The following is a 27077-nucleotide window of genomic DNA, read 5'->3' as shown; positions in this document are numbered from 1 at the left end:
GGACTTTGGTTTGGCCACATTTAGGAACTACAGTTCTGGTTGCCACATTGCCAGAAGGATGTGGGTGCAGAGGAGGTTCACCAGGATGTCGCCTGGTATGGAGGGCGCGAGCTATGAAGAGGGGTTGGGTGGATTAGGAGGTTGAAGGTGGACCTGATTGAGGTCTACAAAATCATGAGAGGTATAAACAGGGTGGAGAACAAGAAGCGTTTTCCCAGAGGACTCAATTACTAGGGGTCACGAGTTCAAGGTGAGAGGGAAAACGTTTATGGGAAATATGCGTGGAAAGTTCTTTATACAGAAGGTGTTGGGTGCCTGGAATGCATTGGCAGTGGAGGTGGAAGAGGCGGGGCAGGGAGCAGAGGGATACAGGATCCTTGAAAAATAGGTGACAGGTTTAGATAAGGGATTCTGATAGGCACAGGCTTGGAGGGCCAAAGGGCCTGTTCCTATGCTGTAATTTTCTTTATTCTTTTATTCTAATATAAGGGCAGTCGTGTACATTCAAGGGGGAAATCGGGAGGGCAAAAAGGGGACATGAGATATCTTTAGTAAATAGGTTTAGGAGAATCCAAAGTGATTCTGTCCACTAACTAAGGGCAAAAGAGAACCCAGGGAGTGGATAAAGCCCCTTAAAGATCAATATGGCTGTCTGTACGTGGAAGCACACGAGGTGGGTGAGATACTAAACAAACCTCTTGTGTCGTTATTTTCTGTGGAGAAGGACATGGAAGCTATGGAACTTAGGAAAAGATGTAGTGATGTCTTGTTCAAAAGAAGAAGTCTGGGTGTCTTAATATGCACAAAGGTCAATAAATCCCTGGGACCTGATCAGGTGTATCCTAGAACTTTGTGTGAAGCTAGGGAAAAGATTGCTGTGCCCCTGGCTGAGATATTTGTATAATCGATAGCCATGGGTGAGGTGCTGGAAGACTGGAGGTTGGTTAATGTGGTGCCATTATTTAAGAAAGGCTGTAAGGAAATGCCAAGGAACTACAGACTGGTGAGCCTTATGTCAGTGGTGGATGAGTTGTTGGCGGGATTCTGAGGGACAGGATTTAGACGTATTTGGAAAGGCAAGGACTGATTAGGGATAGTCAGCATGGTTTTGTGTGTGGGAAATCATGTCTCACTAACTTGATTGAATTTTTTGAAGATGTGGCAATGAAGATTGATGAATATAGAATGGTGGACGTTGTCTATATGGACTTCAGCAAAGTGCTCAACAAGGTTCTGCAAGGTAGACTGGTTAGAAAGGTTAGATCACATGGCACCGGGGGAGTTAGTCCATTGGACACAAAATTGGCTTGAAGGCAGGAGATAGAGGGTAATGGGGGAAGATTGTTTTTCAGACTGGAGGCCTGTGACCAGTCGAGTGTCATAAGGATCAGCGTTAGGTCCACTGTTGCTTGTCATTTATAGAAATGTTTTAAGATGAGCATATCGGAGGTATGGTTATTGAGTTTGCAGATAATACCAAAACAGGTGGTGCAGTGGACAGTGAAGCAGATTATCTCAGAGTACAATTGGACCTTGATTAGATGGGCCATTGTGCTGAGGAGTGGTAGATGGAGTTTAATTTAGATAAATGTGAAGAGTTGCATTTTGGTAAGACACACCTGGGCAGGACTTATAGTGGTAGGGCCCTGTGTAATGTTGCCTAACAGAGCGATAGAGGTGCAGGTACGTAGTTCTATGAAAGTGGAGTTTTAAGTAGACAGTAATGAAGAAGGCATTTGGCATATATGCTTTCATTGGTCATAACATTGAGCGTAGGAGTTTGGATGTCACGTTGTGGCTATATAAGGACATTGGTGAGGCCACTTTTGGAAAATTGCATACAATTCTGGTTGCCCTGTAGAAGGATGTTGTTAAACTTGAGAGGGTGCAGAAAAATTTACAAGGATGTTGCTAGGAATGGAGGGTTTGCGTTATAGGGAGAGACTGAATAGGTTGGGGCAGTTTTTCCTGGAGTGCCGGAGGCTGACAGTTGACCTTATTGAGGTTTATATTATCATGAAGGGCATGGATATGTGACGAGCCAAGGTTGTTTTCCCAGGGTGGGGTAATCCAAAACTAAAGGACATAGGTTTAAGGTGACAGGGAAAGGATTTTAGAAGGACCTGAGCAATAACTTTTTCATGCAAGTTGTGGTGCATATATGGAATGAGCTGCCAGAGGAAGTGGTGGAGGTATGTACAGTTACAACATTTAAAAGACCACTGTGGTGGGGGGGGTGGGTGTAATCCAAGATGACAGCAAACTAAGAGGATCGCGTTGCAGAGCTTCACACTGCAGCACAACAGGACGAGCTTTTAACCTGCCCATCCTGGACCATTGCAATATCCTGGGGCTCTAGAAAGGTCGTGGAGTCCCAGGAAACTGAAAAGTTAACTTACCTGCTTTTCTTACCATCCAGAGATGCTGAAGAATGCAGGAGGAGTGTTCGAGGCCGGGCCTGTGGTCCAGCCTGCAAGATCCTTATACTCGATTACCTATCAGGTCCTGGGGAACGAGCTCGTGAAGTCTCGCGAGATTTTGGGGAAGCCGATGAAGGAGAAGCTGGCCCCGATCTCTATCATGCTGCAGGAGCATGAACAGCAGCTTGGAGACCTGGAAAAAAGGATGGATGAGGTTGAGTACAGATGAGGTGGAAGCTGATGCCAGTTCCATCAAGGATAGAATCCAAGCTGTGGAGACGCAGGTTCATAGTTTGTGCGACCAAGTGGATAATCTTGAGAACAGGGGTGGAGTGGAGAAGGTCTTAACAGGCTTTCTAGAGTGTTGTGTCTTTCTGTAGTCAGCTGAGACTGCTTTAAACCAGGTAGCAACCTCAGATCAGGCTGGAATAGTCTTGTGTTGTGGCCTCCACTGCTAGTCCTGGGGGGAGACGATGCCCTGCTTGTGCAACCTACATCCATCATGACCTCCAGTCCCTGCTTGTACAGCGAGGCACTGATTTCCCTTGGCATATTTTGTCAGATGCATATGTCAGGAGCTGTGCAGGACAGTGCTTGCCTGAGTGCACAACAGGCTTTCAAAGATGGGGTGGACTCAAGGTATGCCAATGAGTTCTGGAACATCAGCTAAGTGGCGATTTGTACTGGAAAAGGCAGAAACTAAAATGGGGCTGGAATTGGCCATGAGTAGTGTCATAGGACTGTGGAAGGTAATCGATCCAATTTGTTTGGGAGGATATGAGACAACATGTTCGGTTTTGTGGTGGAAAACCCTTGAAAAAGCTTAGTACAACTCAGAGTTCACTAAAATAAAAGACTCTGCAGAAATATTAGCATTTACATCCAGGGCATGAACGCAAACTTAATAACACTACACTCAGATTAAAAAAACGTGCATGGCTGTTGTCTTTGTTTATGAATATTTTATCGGTTACTGTTTGGAAGAGACAAACTAATAGGTCAGTCTGACCACAAGCCACTTCAAAGTATTTTCTTCAAATTGCAGGTCCAAAGCACCTGCATAGAACATTGCTCAGTTTAGAAAGATACCTTCTAAATGTGCCATGCAAGCAAAAGACCCAGATGTGTATTGCTGACATGCCATTGAGAACTGCAATCCTTCTAAAGGAAGAAGACGATAACAGAATGTGAAATCTTCTGGATTGGAAGTGAAACAGCAACTTTATATTCTGTAGAAATCGTCTACCCAGCCAAGACTTTGAATCTGATAGCCAAACATCTTGCTCACATCAAGGAAATTAACCAACAAGATGAATCTCTCCAAGTGCTGCAAAATATAGTCATGGAAGGATAGCCAGAAATCATCTCTGTGTTCACCAAAACTTACAGTGATAAATGGACAGGCCTAGTTGGCATTTTGAACAAAGGAAGTAGAGTAATCAACCCTAAAGGGTTGAGAGAAGAGATGCTAAAGCACATTCATGCAAGCCACCAAAGAACTGAGTTGTGTCTGAGAAGGCAAGATTAAATCAGAGTAAAGAGATTAAGAACCATATCTGCTAGTGTAGTGGGCATAAAGAGTACCAAGCTAAGTGAGCTAGACAGCTTCAAGTTACACATGATATGCTAGAAAGACTATGGATGACGCTGGAAATAGATGTCTTCACTCTGGAACAAACTGATTTCTTATTCAATTGTGGAACATGTGTATTGCTGGTTGAGCTAGAATCTGCTTGGCCTTGAGAAGGTAGTGGTGAGCTGCCCTTTGAACTTCTGCAGTCCATGTGCTGTAGGTAGACCCACAGTGCCATTAGGAAAGGAATTCCAGGATGTTTACCCAGTGACACAGAAAGAATAGTGATATATTCCAAGTCAGAATGGTGAGTAACCTAAAAGCTTGCACTTGGTTGTGTTCCCATGTATCAACTGCCCTTGTCTTTCTAGATGGAAGTGGTCATGGGTTTGGAAAGTGCTGTTCTAACTATCTTTAGTGAATATCCGCAGTGCATTTTGTAGATAGTACAATCTGCTGCTACCAAGTTTGGTGGTGGAGGGAGTGAATGGCACTGCATCCACAAAAAATCAAGTAGGTACTTTGCCCTGGATAGTGTTGAGTTTCTTGAGTGTTGGTGGAATTGCACTCATCCAGTGAAGTGGGGAGTATTCCATCACACTCCAGACTTGAGGCTTATAGATGGTGGACAGGCTTTTCGGAGTCTTTCAGCATAAGCTGTGAGATCAGTGGACTTCAACAGGTCCCAGTGAGATTGTTGAATGCTTAAAAACTCACTTCAGTCATTCCAGTACACTTCATTATGGCACTCCCAACATTGTGATGAGCGACAACGGTCCTTAGTTTGTAAATGAAGAACTCAACCACTCCATAAAGATCTTGCCCCAGTCAAATGGAACTAACACTCAGAGTAAGGTGGCAGTGAAACATGCCAAATGGGTCATAAAGAAACCTTGAAAATCCAGCACAGATGCAAGGCAATCCTTAAGTGGCAAAACACATCTATTGATAATATGGAAAATATCATGGCACACCTTCCTCATTCCTGAAGGACTCATGCCCGAAACGTCGATTCTCCTGCTCCTTGGATGCTGTCTGACCTACTGCGATTTTCCAGCAACACATTTTCAGCTCAGCTCAAAAGTGAACTTGGGACCTGTATAGGAATTGTTGTCACTGTGGAAATGAGTGACAAGATATATCTTCATAACAGCAACCATGTATACAAAACTAGAGAAGCTGTTCCTTCATTGCAGGCAGCCAATCAGGAAGATGTAGAGTCACAGATCAGAGATCAACCATCGGAGTCAGAGGCCCACAGCTCTCCAACAGCAAAAAAGGAGCAACAGATACATAATGACACAAGTGACACTGGAATGACACTCCACAGAAAAGAGTTAGTATCTGGATGAATAGGCAACAGCTTGGGTCATTCACAATGTTAATAATGTACATAAATTTCATTTTTTGTTTTTTACGTGCAATGTAGGCTGACTGGATGGAAGTCCTATTATGTTTCTTGGATTACCAGAATCATGTGAGCTCTGCAAATGAAGTATTGTAGTGAAGCAACCATCTTCCAAGCAATTCTAGGAATTCCCCCTGCTCTCCCCAAATTAATGCACTAGGACTGAACTTTCTGCAGCAACGATCATTGTCTTTGTTATCGCTTTTTGTAATCCCCATAGCATATACAGCTGAACTCTGTTGCTATCCACACTCCTGAAGCTGCTGGCAGCTCCTCAGAGCAGGACTTCAATTGAGGGGCAGAAGTCCCACTTTTAACTTTGGTGTATTAAGGTTGCAGTTTGGACTTCTTCTGGGTGTGCTGGCTTTTGCCAATTTCCCTTTTGGAGGATAGAACAGTCCTCTTTGGTAAGCGAGCAAGTTTTTAAATGTCATTTTAGTTAACTGGTTTCCAACATACTAATGTCTCAGATTGATGGACTCAGTGGCTGTCCAGTCAAAATCTAAATTTAATCTAGATCAGAATCTAATGCTGTTGAGCAACATTGGTGATGTGACTAGAATCTATTTACCACAGCTTGTACCTGCTGCAGAAATTGTTCCATGGTATAGTAGCATACAAATGTTTGAAGCATTCCAGGAAAGTCATAATAATATAAAAATTGGTTAAATAAAGAATTGTGCTATATGGATTAAATTCCCTGTTAACATAATAGATGACTTTTGGAGGAATATGTTAAGCATTCACATGCTTCAAATTTTGCCTTTGCTAATATAGGACCACAGTTTTTGCAAGTCAGACTACTGCAACTTTCCATATTTCTACTAAACATAGTAATTTATCTTTTCTATCTCAGTTTATGCCCTATAGTCATTAACATTTACTCGGCCATATTGCCTTCATTTTATTTAAGATTCTCTTACAGTAGACAATCATTTCTGTAATATTGGTGACGATCATAGAGTCCCTACAGTGTGGAAACAGGCCATTCAGCCCAACAAAACCACACCGACCCTCTGAAGAGTATCCCACCCAGACCCATTCCCCGATTAATGCAGCTAACCTACACATCCCTGAACACTGTGGAAAATTTAGCATGGCCAATTAATCTAACCTACTCATCTTTGGACTGTTGGAGGAAACCGAAGCACCCAGTGGAAACTGATGCAGACGCTGATAGAATCTGCAAACTCCACACAGACAGTCGCCCAAGGCTGGAATTGAACCCAGGACCCTGGCGCTGGGGCAGAAGTGATAGCCAGTGAGCCACCGTGTCAAAAATAAACTAATATCTGATTTTTATATAGCATGTTTACTGTGATTTGACTTTACTGTATTCTTTCTTTCAGGATTCTGGCTTTCATTTCTGGAGGAGATCTAACATGTTAAGAAGATTGTTTGGCAAGGTGCTGGGATTCACAGGCTTTACCATTCAGTATGGCTGTATTGCCCACTGTACCTTTGAATACCTAGGAGAAATTGTCATGGTATGTCTTTATGGCTTTCTTTGTGACAAAGTATTGTATTTTGCAATTTATTGTTTTTTTCTGAAAATCAGTGAAACTTCGTGGCAAAGCTGCAGGGACTAGAGAGTTGTTTTTCGTGAGTTAATTCTCCTGAGTTCACACACTGATAATCACTATAGCTGGAACAGAAGAATAAAAAGAATTGTAGATAATCTAGTAATATAATCAGTTACTTTGATATTATTAGCTCTCTGTAACACTTTACTTAGAACTTGACCACCATTTTACCTGTTATAAATACCTGTTGAAAATGTAGGAAAAAAATAGAAAGCATTAGTTAGATGTGCTGTTGTGGATTATGGAAACATTGCTTCAATTGTAGTGCTTGCGGGTATTACCTAAAGATTATTTATTATTAGCATCAGGAAATAAAGCATATCTCTGCTTTAAAAGTCTGGACCAAATTTTCTTCCATTTCTGTGGATCTGTAATAAATTAATGACCAGAGTGTATATCATCTCTGTTATGTTGTGGTCGGTATGTTAACATGTCTAGGAGAGATATGCTCACGATATTATAAACTGATCGTAACATGTGTTCTGAGGGTATAAAGATCTCATACTCCATCTTACCTTGGAGTACTTGAAGCATGACACTTTTGCAAGCATGTTCCTCTGCTGTAAACCTATAGCCTGATATTAGTCCAGACACCTGAGGAATGTACTGCTTAAATGTAATAATTAGCTGTAATAAATATCTGATGGATGAGAGAAACATAAGGATTGCAGTATCACGTCAAAGGCATGTTGGATGTAAACTCACACCATGGAGCAGTGGTGACTGTCTCTAAAAGATTCCAGTATTTTAGAGACAGGTATGTGGAAAACTAATTGAAGACCAACCAGATAACAGCTTTAGAGAGTAGGAGATTTGGAGGTGGATAGTTCCTTACCTTTAGGTAGCATGGGTTTCTGCGAGTGCAGTCAGCTGAACAGATCATTAGGTAGGACATTAATCACCAGAAAAATAATATTAATTTGTTCAACTTTAGGACTAACAGACTCAGACTCAGGTCATACAGAAAGCAACACCAATACTCCATTAACTAGATTGTTGAAAGATGCTACTGGAACACTGGAAAGCCATTTAAAGATAATTGGGAGGGGTAACACTCTTAATCAGAGATAGTATTTGTGCAATAGTGATGTCTTGATTCAGGAGTTCAGGTTATAGAATCTGTTTAGATGAAGATGAGGAAATATAAGGGTAAAAGTAAGAAGTGATCTACATACCTCCAAACAGTAAACCATAATGTAGCATGAATTTATACAAGAAGAACTATTGACTGATGGTGATATCAAGGGCCAGCAATAATTGTGGGTGATATCTTAATATAAACTGGAAAAATCAAATTGTTAATAGATTAGATTAATTACAATGTGGAAACAGGCCCTTCGACCCAACAAGTCCACACCAACCCTCCGAAGAGAAACCCACCCAGACCCATTCTCCTACATTTACCTCTCTACCTAACACTACAAGCAATTTAGCATGGCCAATTCACCTAACCTGCACATTTTTGGACTGTGGGAGGAAACCGGAGCACCTGGAGGAAACCCACGCAGACACAGGGAGAATGTGCAAACTCCACACAGACAGTTGCCTGACGCGGGAATTGAACCCAGGTCTCTGGTGCTGTGAGGTAGCAGTGCTAACCACTGACACCATGCCGCCCACAAATAGTAGCCTTGATGAGGAGTTCATTGAATACTTTTGAGATTGTGCTGCTCTGAGAAACTTTCTAAAACTGACCACAGAGCTAACAGTATTAAGTAAAGACACTAAAGTAAAACCAAGAACAGTGAATGCTGAAGATCTAAAACAAAAGCAGAGAAATTCAAGCCTTGCAGCATTTGTGGAAAGAAAGCAGAGTTTATATTTTGAGACCAATATCTCAAAGAAGGGCCACTGGCCTCCCTGTTAACTCTGCTTTGTCTCCGTAGATGCTGCCAAACCGACAGAGTTCCTCCAGCAATTTCTGTTTTTAAGTAAAGGCACCTCTGGGTAGCAACAGTCATAATGTGAATAAATTTTATATTCAATTTGAAAGGGAGAGGAAGATTGGGATGAAGGCTAGCATTTTAAATTTGAAAAGGGACAACTATATGGGCATGAGCTAGCTAGCTTAGCTAGTTGAAGTCAGTTGGGATATTAGGCGAGCAAATAGATCAATAGTGAAACTGAGACAAGCATTTAAAGGGATATTTCAGAATAAGTATCATCCTATGGTAAAGAATAATTCGAAGGAGAGGACCCATCATCCATAGTTAGCTAAAGAAGTTAAAGAAAACATCAAACTTAAGAAAAAAGCATACAATTACACAAAGATAGGTGACAGGTTAGATGACTGCTCAGAATGACTAAAAAAAAGTTAATCGGGACAAAAAATAGCGCATGAGAGGAAACTAGCTAGAAATGTAAAAACCATAACAAGAGTTCCTATAGGTATTTGAAAAGGACAAGTAGTAGAGTATTGGTCCTTCAGATGTTGAGAATGGAAGTTAATAATAAATAATAAACAAATGGTAGATGTAATGAATAAATATTTTGCTTCTGCCTTCACTATAGAGGACAGAAAAAAATCCCAAATGCACTTGTAAATCTGAATGTTGAAGGAAGAGAGGAACTCAGTCAAATTATAATCTCTAGGGAAATGAGCAAACTGAGCAAACTGATGAAGCTGTAGGTTGATAAGTCTCCATGTTGTGATGGACTTCATCCTTGAGCCTTAAAAGAAGTTGTTCTTATTTTTGCAATGTCCTTTAAATTCTGGAAAGGGACCGTGAAATTGGAAAATATTATATACTCAAGAAGGAAGAGAGGGAAGATACAGGAAACTAAAAGGCATTTAACTTTGTTTGTCATGGTGAAGCTGTTAAAATTGATCATTAAAGAGGTTATAACTGGGCACTTTGAAAACTCAAGGTAATTGGGAGGACTCAGCATGGTTTTGTGAAATGGCAATGCTGTTTAACTAATTTATTGGAATTTTTTGAGAACTAATTGGCACTGTTGAAAAGGGGATCCAGTTTTCTAAAATTAATTTATGGGGTGTTGGTTTTGCTGGTTTGAGTCATCATTTTCTACTCAGTTTAATTGTCATTGAGAAGGTAGTGATGAGCTACCTTGATGAACTGCCACAGTCCATTTGTTATAGATACAGTGTTGTTTTGGAAGGAGTTCCAGGATTTTAACCCAGTAACAGTGATTAACAGAATATATTTCTGAGTCAGGAAAGTGAGTGGCTTGGGAGGGAACTAGCAGTGGTGGTATTCCTCTGTATTTATGCCTTTGTGGTCTATCAGGTTGTGATCATCAGTTTAGAATAGAATAAAACCATTGAATCCCTACAGCTTGGAAGCAGGCCATTTGGCCCGTCAAGTCCACGCCGACCCTCCAAACAGCATCCCACCCAGATCCACCCCACTACTGTAACCCTGCTTTTCCCGTGGCTAATCCACCTAATCTGCACATCTTTGGACTGTGGGAGGAAACCCACACAGACCCGGAGGGAACATGCAAATCCACACAGACCGTCATGTGAAATCAAACTGGAATCGAACCCAGGTCCCTGGCTCTATGAGGCAGCAATGCTAACCACTGAGCCACTGTACTGCTGTTTGCTATTGTTTAAGAAACCTTGGTGAATTTCAATTGTGCACCTTGTATATAGTACACAATGATGCTATTGTGCATTGGTGGTGGAGGGAGTGAATGTTTGTGGATGTGATGCCTATCAAATGGGCTGCTTTGTCCTGGATGGTATTAAGGTTCTTGAGTTTTGGAACAGTAGTCATCCAGGCCAGTGGATGAGTATTCTATCATATACATAGCCTGTGTTTTCCAGATGGGGGATATGCTTCGGAGAGTCAGGAGGTAAGTTAGTGTCTACAAGATTCCTAGCCCCTAACCTGCTCTTGTATTTAAATGGCTGGCCCAGTTCAGACTTGGTCAGTGATAAACCCCAAGCTGTTGATAGTTAGGGATTTAGTGATGATAATGCCATTGATTATCGAGAGACAATCGTTAGATTCCCCCTTGTTAGAAAGTCATTACATTGCAGTTGTGTTGCACAAATGTTATTTGTCAGCCCAAGACTGATTATTTCTCCAAATCTTGCTGCAAATGGACATGGACTGTCTCCGTGTCTGAGCAGTTGCAAATGGTATGAATGTCGTGCAATAATCAGTGATCACCTCCATTTTTGACTTTATAATGGAAAGAATTGATGAAGCAGCTGGAGATGGTTGGACCAAGGATACTACCCAGAGGAACTCCTGTAGCAATGTCCTGCAGTTGAAATGACTGTTCTCCATTAGCCAAAACCATCTTTCCTTATGCTAGATATGACATCAATCAGCAGAGACCCTTCCTCTGATTTGTATTGAGTCAAGCTTTTTTGTTAAGAGCTCCTTGAAATCATTTGATCAAATGTGGTCTTGATATCAATGGCAGTAGCTCTAACCTCCCCTCTGAGTACTTCAGCTTTTATGTCAATGTTTGAACCAAAGCTGTAATGAGTTCAGGACTGTGGTGGAACCCAAACCGAGTGTTAATGAGCAGGTATTCCTTGGCAGCTGCTGCTTGATAGCATTGTTGGTGATCCTTTCCATTGCTTTACTAATCAAGAGTAGACTGATGGGGCAATAATTGGTGAGGTTGGATTTAACCTGCTTTTGTGTATCCGACATACTGGGAATTTTTTCATATTGCTGGATATATTCCACCATTATAGATGTATTGAAGCAACTTGGCCAAGGGATCAGCAAGTTCTGGAGCATAATTCTTCAGAAAATTGCCAGGGCCCATAGCCTTTCCAATATCCAGTGCTTTTGAGGCATTTCTTGATATTATGTGGTGTGAATCGAATTGACTGGATAATGGCTTCTGTAATGTTGGGGTTCTCCATTAGGAGAAAGTGAGGACTGTAGATGCTGGAGATCAGAGCTGAAAATGTGTTGCTGGAAAAGCGCAGCAGGTCAGGCAGCATCCAAGGAACAGGAGAATCGACGTTTTGGGCATAAGTTTCCTGAAGAAGGGCTTATGCCCGAAATGTCGATTCTCCTGTTCCTTGGATGCTGCCTGACCTGCTGCGGTTCTCCATTAGGAACCAAGATTGATCACCTGCTCAGCACTTTCTGCTGAAGACTATTGTAAATACTTCAGCCTTGCCTTTTGTACTGATTGCTGGGTTCCCCACCATTGGGGATGGGGTAATTGAGGACCCTCCTCCTCCAATGAGTTGTTTCATTGTCTACCACCATTTGTAACTGGATTTTAGAGCTTAGATTGGATCTGTTGGTTGTGGAATTGCTTGGCCTTGCCTATCACTGTTCTGTCTGTAGTTCTGTTTTGTAGCTTCAACCGTTTGACAACTCATTTTCAGGAATGCCTGGTGATATCATTGGGTCCTGAGTCAAAGCTTTGGACTTCAGGGCAATTCCCTCCTGACTCTATGCAACCATGCTGCCACCTCTGCTGTGTATGTCCTGCTGGTGGGACAGAACATAGCAAGGATGGTAATGGTGTTATCTGTATGAAATATGATTCATATGGATGACAAAGTCAGACTGTTACTTGACTTGTCTGTAAAGTGGCTCTTTCAATATGGGTACTCAGAAAAGAGGACTTTGCAGCTTCTTCAGGTCTGTGACGTCATTGTCATTTCCGACGTCAGTATTAGGTGGTTATCTGTTTCATTCCCTTCTTTCTCAGACATTTTAGTGGCTTGATACAAATGAGTGGCTTGGTAAACCATTTCAGAGGACTGTTGGAGTCAACCACATTGCTGTGTTTCTAGGGATCACATGTAGGCTAAACTAACTAAGGATGGTAAAGAAGTCCTTTCTAAAAGACATTAATGATCTAGATGAGTTCTTACAGTAGGGATTTCATGGTCATCATTAAAACTTATAACTGATTTTATTTTTCTTTTTTGAATTCACATTCCACCCTCGGCCATGGTTAAATTCAAACCCAAGACATGAGAGCATTACTGGATCTCTTGATTGCTAGTCCAGTTATAATACTGCTACATCAACACTTCCCCATACTGCTGATGTAATATAAAATGGACTTCCAGAATACAGTTTGCAAGGTTCCATGTAAAAAGATGATGTGCAAAGTAGGAACTCATGCTATATACTACATGAATAAAATATTGGCAGGAAGTGGAGTGTAAGTATAAGTGGGTCTTTTTCAGATTGGTAGGATGTGACAAATGGAGTACTGCAACTTCTTGTCTAGGAACCTTAATGTTTTATGATTTATACCAATGTCTTAGATGAGGCAACTGAAGGCATGGTGGCTAAATTTGCAGATGACACAAAGATAGGTAAAATGGTTTGTTGTTAAGCTGACAACTAAGATGTACAGCTTAGGTACGTTTGCAAATATTTTCCAAATGGAATGAAATGTGAAAAATGCACAGTGTTATGAAGGTGCAAGGGATACTGTACCTTTTAAGAGAGTTAAAAGCTAGTACAACAACCTGGCACAGTACCAAGTGTTCTGAACAAGGTAACAATGTAACATTTGGTCGAACATCTAGATTAGCTGGGTTGCTTGGAGACAATAAAAACAAATTCCAATTTGGCCAATCAGTTTAAATTATACCCCAAAATACCAAACATCAATCAAGTTTGAATTTAGTATTTTGACAGTATTAACACCAAAGAAATCATCCGATGCTTTGGGGTATAAAACGAAAAGAAAAATTGATCAGTTGGAGGAGAACTACCAAAAGACCAACAGATGTAGGCTGCTAGTAAGAACTCTGAAAGTACCTGTCTGAAGAAGGAGTTTGCACAGGAAAAAAGACCAACACCAACCTGGAGAGACCAACGTACAGAGGAAGATACCAAGAGAAAATTCGACAGCTGGCTGGTTTGAAATTTGAATTTTTTTGTAAATCTTAATCTGGGGTTTTATTGGACTAATATTGTCGCGGAGAAGGTAAAAGATAGGTTTAGATAAATGAGTTGTAAATAGTTGTCATTTAATTATTCTCTATTAGACGGTAAAAAATTAAATTGTTAGTTTTTACTTTAAATAGTGACTTTTGGGATAGTTCTTTGCATCTCAAATTTTAATAGATTACAGTATAGGTTAAATCATTTCGATGTTGCAGGTTTACATTACCAGGGAAGGGTTACCCTGTGCAGTAACAGTTTGGGGACTCGTCCGCAATTTGATCTGCTTTGGGCAGATTTGAATAGATTTGGGGGTACAATAAATCCAAGTAGATTTAAACACTTGCAGGTTAGTGTCCTACATTTTTAAAAAAAAACCGAGGTGAGACAATTTGTTTAATTTCAGTGACTTGCGGTTGATTAATTTAAAAGTGAGAGAAATAGCTCTTAAAAATTGCTAAAATGGTTCTGGGGTTTGAAGATGATTCTCAAATTTATCAAAAAAGTTTAGAAGGAAAGAAAAAGGCCATACCTTTAAGAATTAGAAAATAGGTCAGATTTGTGTTTAACCAAGGACAAAAGTAAAGCAAAAATTATAAGGGAATTACTCAAATACTTAGGTGTGTCAAAGAAACAGACGAGTGCAGTCGAGGTAGAAAAACTTAAATTACATTGAGGAAAATGGAGTTAGAAGATAAACAAAGGGAGAGAGAAGAGAGGGAGAGAGAGAGAGAGAGGAAAAAGAGAGAGAGAATGTTCTTTGCTTCTAGAGGGAGTGAGAAAGAGGGAGAAAAAGGGGAAAGACAAAACGAGGGAGAATTTGAACTTGACAACCACCTGATGAAGGAGCAGAGCTCAGAAAGCTATTGCTTCCAAACAAACCTGTTGGACTATAACCTGGTGTTGTGTGATTTTTAAATTTGTATACCTCAGTCCAACACCGGGCGTCTCCAAATCTTGAATGTGAGAAGTTGCGAATTTGTCAGCAAAGTTAACAGGATGGGGATTAAAAGAGACGGTCATGATATATGCAAATGCATCAAAACTCTGCCACATTTTGTTGAGAAAAATGTTGAAGCCTTATTTATTTCATTTGAAAAATTGACTAGGGAAATGAAGTGGTCCGAGGATTTATGGGTAATGCTAGTTCAGACTAAACTGGTAGGCAGATCTTGTGAGGTATTTGCCGTGCTGTCAGATGAGGGGTCAAGAGATTATATAGAACAAGTTATTTTAAGTGCTATGGACTGGTACCAGAAGCATACAGACAGTGGTTCAGAAACATAAAGAAGGAACCAGGTTAGACTTATGTTGAGATAGAAAGAATTAAACATAGTCATTTTGATAGATGGATGCGCGCTTTAGAGATAGATAAGACTTTTGAGGCTCTAGGAGAGATTATTCTGCTAGAAGAGTTTAAAAACTCACTTCCAGAGATATTAAGAATTCACGTGGAGGAACAGAAGGTGTAGGAAGTGAGAAGGGCTGCAGAATTAGCAGGTGAATACAGGTTGGTGCATAGGACAAGCATAGGCCAGAATTTCATCCTGTGAGGAATAGAAGTTAGGAGAAGGGGTGATTCTGCACTATGAAACCAAAAGGAGAGAGCATTAGTAAGAGTTTACTACAGGCTAAAAAGGAAGCCCAAGAGGGAGGAAAGGAGGTGAAAGGCCTCAGGTGTTTCCACTGTGGTAAAGTGGGACACGTAAAGTCACAGTGCGGGTCATTAAAGAAAGGCACTGTGGGAAAAGATGTGGTAAAAGAAGCTAAGCCAGTGGCATTAGTAAAAGTAGTAAAGGAGACCCCAAGAAGAGTCAAGGAGCTGCAGGAGAGTGCACAGCCGGGTAGGGGCTGGGTTTGGAGTTAGTACCTGATCTCTACAAAGAATTCACCTCTGTGGGTAAAGCTTACTCAGAAAGAATGGGGGAGAAGGACAAGAACTTACAGTGCTGAGAGATATAGGATCTAACCAGTCGCTGATTGTAAGATATGAGCGAATATACACTCTTTCTGATCTGTTACCCGAGAGTGTGGTAATTTGTGGGATAGATGGACAGAAATTTAGTGTTCCCCTATGTAAGATCAGGTTGGAGTGCCAGCTCAAGACTGGGGAAGTTAAAGTGGGGGTGATTGACAGGGTGTCAGTTCCAGGAATTCAATTTGTTCTTGGGAATAGTTTGGCAGGATCCAAGGTGGGAGTGACACCCCTTTTGTGGAGAAGCCCAAGGAAGACCAAGAAACTGTGGAGTTAAAACAGAAATATCCTGGTATTTTCCCAGACTGTGTAGTAACCAGATCCCACTATCATAAGTCACAGTATGAAGCGAAAAGTAAAGAGAAAGATGAAGGAGTTGAGGTTCAGTTAGCGAACACCCTGTTTGACATAATTGTGCAGGAAAAATTTGAACAGACAGAGGGTCAGACGGAAGTGTTTAGTGCTGAAAGGCTAAGGGACTTGCAACAGCAAAACAAGACAATAAAAGATTTATATGTGGATGCATACTCCAAAAGGGAGGCAGAGAATATTCCTGAGGGTTATTACCTGAAAGGTAGAATCCTAAGACGGAAATGGAGACCACGGCAGATTAGTGCTGAGGAGAAATGGGCCAAAGTGCACCAGAGTGTGTTGCCGGTAGCACACAGGCAGAAGGTGTTACAGGTAGCACATGCAATACCTGTAGGATGTCGCCTAAGGGTACGAAAAACTCAGGCTAAGGTACAAAAACATTTTTATTAGTCTGGAATGCACAAGGATGTGGTTAGTTTTTGCCGTACGTGTCATACCTGCCAATAGTAGGTAAGCCACAGGCAGTAATAAAACCAGCACCTTTGTGCCAATTCCCACATTTGAAGAATCTTTCACGTGGGTTATAATTGATTGTTAGGTCCCCTCCCAGGAACTAAAAGTGGGAATCAGTACGTGTTAACCATAATGGATGTGTCTACCAGATTTCCGAAGGCAATTCCATTACTGAGCATCAAGGCAAAAAAGGTGGTAGAGGAGTTTGTAGCTTTCTTCAGACGGTGTGGGCTATCCAGAGAGATTCAGTCGGACCAAGGGTCAAATTTTGCTGCTAGGCTGTTTAAGGAGGTTATGGATAGCTTAGGTATACAGCACTTTAAATCCAGTGCGTATCATCCTGAATCCCAGGGAGCTTTAGAAATATGGCATCAGACCTTGAAGACCACGTTGGGAGCATACTGTCAAGATTACCCGAATGATTGGGATAAGCGTATCCCATTCGTATTGTTTGCCATTAGAGGTGCCCCAAATGAATCTACTCAGTTCACTCCCTTTGAGTTAATATTCAGACATGAGGTGAGAGGCCCTTTGAAATTAACTAAAGAAAAATTGACAGGACCAAAGTCTGAGATCTCACACAAATTATGTTTCGGAGGTTTGGGAGAGACTAAATCGAGTAGATGAGTTAGCTAAACAGCACCTCAAGAGAGCACAGTTTCAAATGAAGCAGGTGGCAGATAACAGCTCTAAGACGTGGATATTTTTCTGAGGGGATGACGTGTTCGTACAGTGATAGGCGATCCCTTCAAAGCCAGGTTTCGTGGTCCCTATCAAATGGGGAAAAAGTTGAGTCAGGTGAACTATCTAGTAAAGATGCCAGATAGAAAAGAAAAGGTATCGGGGTATGTCATGTGAACATGTTTAAACCATATTATACTAGAGAGAAAGAACTGGAGAAACAGGTATTAGTTTCTGCCTGCTAATCCAGGTGTGTTGCCATTTTTAATTTTAAAAATCCCTACGTTAACTGGAACTGTGTGCTGCTGGAAGGTGGAATCTATATTTATGACAGTGATATTCTGCACAATGATCCATTATTGAATTGTAGTCACATGGTTAAAAATGTAACAACATAAGAAATAGGAACAGGGGTGGTCATTAAGCATCATTGATAAAGGTCATGGCTGAACTTCAACATCAATTCTACTTTCCTTGATCATTTAGTACCCAAAATTGTCTCAATTTGACTCTTAATATTTCATTTAATGAGTATATTTACAGCTGTATTTCACAGAAAATTGTAATGAATCATAACTAAATGATTGAGCCCTTATCCTGAGACTCCTTGTCCTGAGACTATGTCCCTTGCTGTATACTCTCCAGCCAGGGGAAATGTCCTATTAGTTACTATCGTGTCAAACTTCCTACTTTATGCATTTCAATTCAATCATCTTTAATTCTTTAAACATCTGGTGAATATAGGTCCTTTCTGCCCAATCTTGTGTCATAAATTCAGCCCTCTTATCCCATGATTCAATCTTGAAAACCATTGTTGCATCCATTATCAGGCAAGTGCATCTTTCCTTCATTGAGGAACCTATGTTTGGTGTCACCAACCTCTATCTAATTGCAGCAAGATTTCCTTATACTCCAAAACCTTTATAATAAAGGCTAAAATACCATTGCCTTTATTTGTGTGCCTGCATGCTAACTCTGTGATTTAATGGCATAGTAGGTAGGAACTAGAGTAGGCCATTCATCCTGCCAGTCAACATGATTGTGGCTGATCCTATACTTTAATGTCATTACACACATTATCCCTCTGTGCTTTGTCACCTTCAATATCTTGATATCTGTCACCCTCTGTCTTGAATATACTTAATGACCGAGCCTCCACAGCCCTCTGAAGTTGAGAATTCTGAAGATTCATTACCAATTATATGGAAACAATTGTTTTTCGTCTCAGTCCTAGTCCTAGGAATGGAGAGAATGAGGAACTGAACGAAATGAGTATTAGTCAAAAAGCAGTTTTCAATAAATTATTGAGACTGAAAGTTAACAAATTCCTGGGATCCAATGCTGTATTTCTCAATGTTGAAAGAGGTGGAGTGTAAAGACTAAATACATTGCTAGTCATCTTTTGATATTTTATGGATACTGGAATGGTGCCTTCAGATTGCAAGCTTGCAAATGTATCCCCATTATTTATTATTATTTTTATTATTGTCAAAGGAAGGTGGGCGAGCCAAAACAGGGAGCAACAAACTTATTAGCCTGACATTAGTAATAGGAAAAATTATTAAAATCTATAGTATAGGATGTGACAACTGCACACAGGAAAAAATGACCTGATTGGGCATTGTCAACATAGCTTTATGAAAGGGAAATCCTATTTAACAAACCTTTTGAAACATAGATGCGATGCATTTGGATTTTGAGAAAGTGTTTGAAGTGGTATCACCAAAGATTAGTAACACATTGGGTGAGAAGAAATACACTAGCATGAATTGAGGATAAGTTACAGAAAATAAACAAAGTAGGAATAAATGGGCTATTCTCAGACTGTGGCTAGTAAGTACTAAAATACTTGGTCCTAGCTGTTTACAATCTATATCATTGATTAGGTTTTGCAGTTCAAATGTAATATTTCAAAGTTTACCAATGACCTGAAAAAAAGTGAAAATGTAGTTTGTGAGGAGAATGCAAAGAAGCTTTAAGAGGATTTGGTCAGATTGAATGAGTGGACAAGAATGTGTCACATAGAACATAATGTGACTAAGTATGAGGGAAACATCTTTGGTCAGAAGAATTGAAGTGCCGCATATTTCTTAAATGGTGAGAATCTGGAAAATGTTAATGTCTGAGAGACTTCTGTGTTTTTGTTCATAAGTCAATGAAAGTTAACATGCTGGCATAGCAAACAATTAGGAAGAAAAATAGTACGTTTGCCTTTGTCATAAGAAGAGTTGAGTACAGGAGTAAAGATGTCTTCCTTCAATTGTATAGAATCTAGGTAAGACAACACTTACAGCATTGGTTATGTGTAGTTTTTGACTTTTTATTGAAGGAAGGATAGATTTTCATAGGGGAAATGCAGCAGAAGTTCACTAGACTAATTCTAGGGTTCGTGGAACTATCCTATAAGGAGAGATTGTGGAGACAGGGCCTGAATTCTTAAAAGTTTTAGAATAAGAGGTGATCTAATTGAAAGTTATAAAAATTTTTAAGGTGCAGAAATGAAAGATGTGGAAGCTTGGTTATTGACTACGTTGAGGAGATAGATTGACAGATTTCTAGATACTAATGACATTAACGGAAATGGAGATAGTGTGGATGATTGGTCACAGTCTGGAGTGGTAAAGCAGGCTTGTGGGATGAAAAGCCTACTTTTGCTCCTATGTTCCTGTGTCCGAAGTGGCCTAACTTTTATTCTGAGACTCTGTTTCCTAGTTCTTAATCAAAAGTTCTAGTTCTAAAGCATCCTTCCTGCATCAACCTGTCAAACCCAATAAGAATTTTATTTTATAATTGAATGAGATCGTGCCTCTATTTTGTGTCTTATAAAACAAAAATAGGATATTTACCATTGGAGAGTGAAAAGGGAAAATAATGGCAATATTTTTCTTCCTTTGAAAAAAATCTTTCATTGAAATTTCAGAAGAATACCTTAGAAGTTTTAATACCACAGTCAGCAGAAACTTCAGGTGTTCCAAGAAAGATTTTTCAACATGCTTGCTTAAATATGTTCAATAATTTTGCTTAAAATGCGGCAATGTATTTTCCTTCATTTGCAGTGTTCCGGTCCTTCCATGGAGCCTACAATTAAGACCTATGATATAATCATCTCTGAGAAACTCAGTCGACAGTTTTATCGCATTGAAAAGTAAGTTGCCACAAAATTACAAGTATCAGAATCTTCAAAATATGTAATTTTACTACGTAGATTCATTTATTTTGTTAAATTGTTCAGAATACACAAACGAATATGTTTCCTCTAATCTCACTTGGAATTTTGTTCACAGAGGTGATGTGGTAATTGCTAAAAGTCCCAATAATCCCAAAATGAATATTTGCAAACGAGTGATTGGTCTAGAAGGAGACAAAGTATGCACAAGTGGTCCACTAGATGCCTTTAAGACCCATAGATATGTGAGTATTACTTTCTTTAGGTAGTTGCTTCAACAATAATCATTACATTTGAACATTAAGTAACAACAGCTAAAGCCTACATAGGCCAACAACACATCTAGTGAGCATGTAGAAAGTTACTGAGAGGTAACACTATGATCTTGACAATTGCGTAAAAGTTTTGAGGATAGGAGTGATTCATCACTGTGATTGTATGTCTGTGAGATATATTGCTAGAAAAGGGTTGAATCCGTTTTGCTGAGATGACAAGACTGTTGCATGAAGAGAGACTGAATGAAATACGGCTATATTCACGTGAATTTAGAGGAACAAAGGGAGATCTTCTAGAAACCTGTAGAATTCTAACAGGACCAGACCAAATAAATGCAGGAAGGATTTTCCTGATGACCAGGGAATGCAGAACTAGGGATCACAATTTAAGGAACTGCATAGGCCATTTTGGACTGAGATGAGGAACTACCCAAAGAGTAGTGAGTCTTTGGAATTCTTTGCCACAGAAAACAGTTGAAGTCAAAACATTTATTGTTTTCAAGAAGGGGTGAGATATACGTCTTGGAGGAAATGGATCAAAAGGGATAAGAAAAAGTGTGAATGGGGTCTTGAGTTGAATAATCAGCTATAATCATATTGAATGGGGAGCAGGCTCAAAGTAGCAAATGGCCTACTCCTGCTCCTATGTTATGTTTTTATAATGTCTACATTAAGATCTTTCCCAGTTGCCAGACAGATGGGCAGAGGGGTTGAGGTTGCCTTGTTACTTAGAAATCAAATTAAATCAATAGCAAAAAGTGATACAGAGCTGGAACTCATAGGCTCTAGTGGGGTAGAGTTGAGGATTGGGAAGCTTTTAAAAACCAAAAAAAGCAGTAAGGGAGGAGAAGATAAAATGTGAGAGTGAGCTAGCTAGTAACATAAAAGAAGATTACAAGAGGTTTTTTTAAAGCTATTTGAAAGGTAAGAGAGGCAAGAGTGTACATTGGACCACCTGAAAATGAGGCTGAAGAAGTCATAATGGGAACAAAGAATTGGTAGAGGAACTGAATAGGTACTTTGCATAGTTTTCACAGTGGAAGACACCAGCAGCATTCCAGAACTTCCACAGAGACAGAAAGTAGAGGTGAGTATATTGGCCATCACTAAGGAGAAGGCGATGGGGCAGCTAAAAGATCTAATGGGGGTTAAATCATCCGGATCAAATGGATTACGACATTGGTGGTGATATTTCAGGAATCACTGACATTGTGGAGGGTACCAGGGACAAGAAAAGAACAAACATAACACCCCTGCTTTAGAAGGGAGAGAAACAGGAGACAAGAAACTATAGGCCAGTTAGCCTGACTTCAATCATTGGTAAGATTTTAGAGCCCATTCTTAAGAATGAAATTTGCAGAGTACTTGGAAGCACATGATAAAATTAAGCTGAATCAGCCTGGCTTCTTCAAGGCGAGGTCATGCCTGACAAATCTCTTAGAATTCTTTGAGGAGGTAATGAGCAAGGTAGACAAAGGAGAGCCGGTGGATGTGATCTATTTGGATTTCCAGAAGGCCTTTGACAATGAGACTGCTAAATAAGATAAATGTTATGGCAAGATACTGGCATGGATAGAAGATTGGCTGGCTGGCAGAAAACAGAGAGTCAAGATAAAAGAATCTTTGTCAAGATGGCAGCCAATGAGTAGTGGAGTTCGGTAAGAGTCCGTGTTGGGACTGCAACTATTCATGTTGGACAAAGCAACTGAGGGCATTGGTGCTAAGTTTGAAGATGACGCAAAGATAAGTAGGGAAGCTACAGAAGGACTTGAACAGGCTAGGAGAGTGGGCAAAGAAGTGGCAGATGAAATACAATGTGGTAAAGTGTGAGGTTATGCATCTTGGTAGGAAGAATAAAGGCACAGACTATTATCTATAAGGGGAAAGGCTTTGGAAATTTGAAGCGCAAAGGGACTTGGGTGTCCTAGTACATGATTCTCTTCTGGTTCACATGCAGGTTCAGTTGGTGGTTAAGATGGTAAATACAATTTTGGCATTCATTTCAAGAGAGCTAGGAAATAAGAGCAGAGATATACTGATGAGGCTGTATAAGGTTCTGGTCAGACTGTATTTGGATTATTGAGTGTAGTTTTGGGCCCCATGTCGAAGAAAAAATTTGCTGGCATTGGAGGAGGTCCAGAAGAGGTTTACAAGAATGATTCCAGGGATGAAGGACTCCTCATATGTGGACAGTTTGAGGACTTGATGGAGTTTAGAAGCATGAGAGGGAATCTGATTGGAATTTACAGAATACTGAGAGGTTTGGATAGAATGAACATGGAGAAGATTTTTCCAATAGTAAGAGAAACTAGGACCCAAGGGCACAGCCTCAAAGTGAAGGAGCGACCCTTTAGAACTGAAGTGAGGAGGAATTTCTTCAGCTAAGGGGTGGTTAATCTATGGAACTCATTGCTGCAGAGCACTGTGGAGGCCAAGTTATTGAGTATGTTTAAGACAGAGATAAACAGACTCTTGATTGGTAGGGAGATTACTGCTTACAGGGAGCAGACAGAAGAATGGGATTGAGAAACATATTACCCATGACTGAATGGCAGCACAGACATGATGGGCCATTTGGCCTAATTCTGCTCCTTTAACTTATGTTCTTTTGTCAAATAAACATTGCTCCTGTGTCTATATCTTATGATCGTAGGCTCTTTTATTAAAAGTACATTGGCAGTCTCTTCTGAATATGTTGAGTCAATGACTATGCTCAATGACTATGCTCAAGATAACTAAAATGTCAGATTTCAGTCTTGAATCATCTTATTTGTTCAGTATTACCATCAGCTGGAATCATGCCAATATATCCACAGCATTATTTATTGCTCACTTCTGCTTTAAGCTCAGCAGTGATTCTACTGCAATAATCATTGGGAATCTTTTCCTGTAAGAATTTTGGACAATGGTTGATTTATGAAAAGCATTGAGTAAATAGATTTGAGGGTGTATTAGTTCACCTCTATTTTTATTATCTAAATACAGTGAAATAGGACAACACATCATGGAGCTGTATCTATAGCCTTTGATATGACTGTGCTATAGGTAATTAATTGTGTGACCCTTCTAAAGTCCTACTTAATCAAGTAAATTGATGGCAAAATTGAAAGCTTGGGCTCTCTGGAGTAACCAAACAGGGTTAATATTTAATTTTGAGCATCAATTGCTATCAGTATGTTATTGGCTTTGAAAGCACTGATATTTCATCAGGGATTATGATTAAAATGCTTCTTGTCCAAACACATTGCTTCTATTTGCCCTTGCTTTTAATACTATTTGCTTTAGCTTTAAGCCTTGTTTTGCCATATGGTCAATGTTGCCAACGTTCAGATTTCTTTTCCCATTTTCATTCAAAGAGTCACCAGATTAAAATACTCTTGGCATCATAAACCACTGATTTGTCATTTAAACAGGAGGAGTGCCTGATGTCACTTTATTCAGCTAGGATCTGTAAATAGGGAACTGTCTGCTTTGTCACTCAGAATAATAAAAGCATGAGTTACACATCTATTTCACGGCAATAACTTCTTCACAATCAATCACTACAAATTGCTAATGCCCAAGCACTCGCTGATGTTGGGGAAATTTGTTTACTCTTGTGTTTAAGTGGAGCGTATTACCAGGATGACTCAGTTCATTCATCCTGGATTTCTATGGCCAATATAATTGCAGACAAAGATTCATTAGTTAGTAGATAGTTTACATTGGATGGTGAATGGGTGAGGGATACCAAGGGTTATGCACAGTGGTTAACCCTGAATCATTTTCCATATCAAACAACACTTCTGCCTGTGGTGATTACAACTCAAAGTGCTGTGTTGATGTCCAAATCAGTTATCACAAATGGTAGATACACTTTGCTTGCAGCAAGTGGTAATTGGATATGTTGATACTCCCTTGTTGGATTAAAAATATTGTTTGCTTTACGTACCAACTACATGACTCACCTTTGACTTATATTGGTTGTTGTTCTGCAATCTGTTACTTTTGGCACTTTTACACTAATGAGCTTGTTGCTTATTCAGTGTTCTGGCCTTATATTTCCTTTAATAGATTAATATGGTTTTAACTTATGACCTGGTATTGTTCAAGATGGTCAAAACGCGTGGTACAGACAATTGAGTATACATTGTTTGGGATAAATTTTACATGCACCCATTATGCATGTTCCAGCTTGACACTAGCCCACCTTCCCACCCAATCCCAAGCTCACTCCCAAAATATGCCATGAGGATGAATTCCAAAATTGCCAGCCTGCCTGCCTGCCATAATGAACTTGTTCAGATTCTGTAAGCACATGATCAATACCAGTTAACCTCGAGGAATGCACCTTAATAGTTATGTTGCTTTGCAATTATTTGATTTTTTGATCTATTTCTTTCATATATTCCATCACTAAAAGGACTCTTTTCTGTTGTATACATTACTATAATGTTCCTAAATTCATCATTGGCAATTGCCCTTTCTCTGCCCCATTATTATTTAGAAACTTAGTTGAGGTGTCCCCAGTCCAGTCCCCAATCATTTCTCCAATAAATGACATTCAGATTGTGTAAGCAATAAATCCACTGATTTCCTAAAAGATTACCTTTTTGCATTCCATTTCCAGTTTCTTTTAAGCATTTTTCATTGGTGGCTTGCTCAATAGGAAGAGTATTTTGTTTTGATTCTCCTTTTATATTTATACTTTTGCATGTATATCGATGATTCCACAGTGCCATTCCTATTGGATTCTCCTTTCTTTGTGTTACTCCAATGTGAGTTGTAAAGACTGCTGAGAATGAATGTTTTCCTAGAATTTTTTTTAATGCTTCAAACATTGCTCCAAATGTCTTTCTTTCTGAAAACCTAAATTCTATTAACACTAGGATCCCCTGACAACAGCAAATGTCTTTGACTTGACTGTGAATGCTTCCCATGGACTTCCAGACAAGCCCAGTTGGTTGAAGCACATGCAGTATGTTTGCCACACAGGCAGTTGGCAAATGCTGTAGGTGCGTTATTAACATAGCACTGCACTGTACAGCAAGGTGCCTATCCCTGTATTGATCACTGTTGTCAAGCCTGACAAGGAGTCTGGCTCTTTTCTAAATAACAAATCAAGGCAGAAGCATTGTAAGCTTTTAAGCCCTGAGTGAGATGCCATCATGCCAAAAAGGTATGGCATGGCATGGAAGGCAAGGCAAAGCATGACAAGGCAGAGCATGCATGTTGGTGTTAAGTGAGTGAGTGTTCAGAGGATGAGGTAGCAACCTGGTCCAGTCTCTGAGCTGCTTGCAGCAGCACTTCAATGATAGTAACCAGTGTGCTCCAAAGTGCAGGATAATAGTTCAAAAGCATACTGTAAATGGATTTGAGTTGTGGCCTGATGGAGAGACTGATAGATGTTGGATAATAGCATGCGGCTAGTGCTCTGGAGTGTGTCCTGTTGCATCAATGCTGGTGGCCGAGACAGCTTTGGAGGGGCGGCGCAAGCTGTGGTTACTGAGTACCCAGTTTAACTTCATGCCAGTAATGCTTGACATAGATTTTTTAAATCCATCTCATGGTACAGTAGGAAACTGTACTAATGAGATGAGATTTGGTGTTAATGAGGATGTTAACAAGCAATAGTCACTATTAATATACATCTTGTCACTGCCCAGTGAGAATGTCCTCTCAACATCTGCAACCCTGTTGGAAAATGAAAGTAGTTGCTCCTGATGTCATGATAGGCCTCACTTGACATCTAATGCAATTCTCCCAAATTCCTTGTGATAGCCTGTATCATTCAGGGTTGTATAATTTTAGCACAATCTAACAATTTAAGGGAAAGCACTAAGTTAGAAATCTCCAAGTAGAACTTTACAATCTTGTATATAGCCTCTTAAATCCCATGATATGTTCTTCTACAGAATATTTATCCTGCTTTATAAATTTATCAAAGTCAGACCATTTCTCAAATGCATTTAATAGGCCAGTCTCTGAATACTCAGTCTTAAAGCTTCTTCTGCCTCTTAGGGGTACCTGAACTGAGCTGGAAAATAGTAACCCACCAGCTTTTGTCTCACTGTGGCAGTTTAACACAGATGGTCAGCTACAACTTGTGCCTCTCAGTGGTGACTTCATGCAGAAGGCGAGGCAGTAGCTTGTTAGAGTTTTATTGAGGTATTGGGAACATTGTAGTGTCAATGGAAAAGTCTGGAATATGTGCTTCTGAAGGGCATTGATAATGTTGTATCAATATCAGAAATAGTGTATGTGCCCGCGATATACACAAATATGAAGAATATGGTGTATGAATGAGGAAAGTAGAAGTGTGGTGGGGATGATGAGTC

At 40.0% G+C, this 27077-nt stretch overlaps 1 protein-coding gene across 4 annotated transcripts in view; it reads left to right on the top strand.

The window, feature by feature from the left end:
* immp1l (inner mitochondrial membrane peptidase subunit 1) overlaps positions 1-27077 on the top strand; it is a 177956-nt gene that overhangs the window by 81070 nt on the left and 69809 nt on the right. For 3 of the 4 annotated variants that reach the window (XM_072592574.1, XM_072592575.1, XM_072592576.1), the window contains 3 exons: positions 6751-6888; positions 20376-20464; positions 20604-20730. In XM_072592574.1, coding sequence (XP_072448675.1) covers positions 6784-6888; positions 20376-20464; positions 20604-20730 — 321 coding nt within the window. In that variant the 5' untranslated portion in view covers positions 6751-6783. Of the gene's footprint in view, positions 1-5308; positions 5330-6750; positions 6889-20375; positions 20465-20603; positions 20731-27077 lie in introns of those variants that run through there. The other variant, XM_072592577.1, reaches the window with a different exon arrangement.

The sequence above is a fragment of the Chiloscyllium punctatum genome, chromosome 22 (genome assembly GCF_047496795.1).
Source record: "Chiloscyllium punctatum isolate Juve2018m chromosome 22, sChiPun1.3, whole genome shotgun sequence".
Taxonomy (NCBI): Eukaryota; Metazoa; Chordata; class Chondrichthyes; order Orectolobiformes; family Hemiscylliidae; genus Chiloscyllium; species Chiloscyllium punctatum.
Note: the sequence above shows the minus strand (reverse complement) of the source record. Positions and strands in the feature narration are given on the sequence as shown.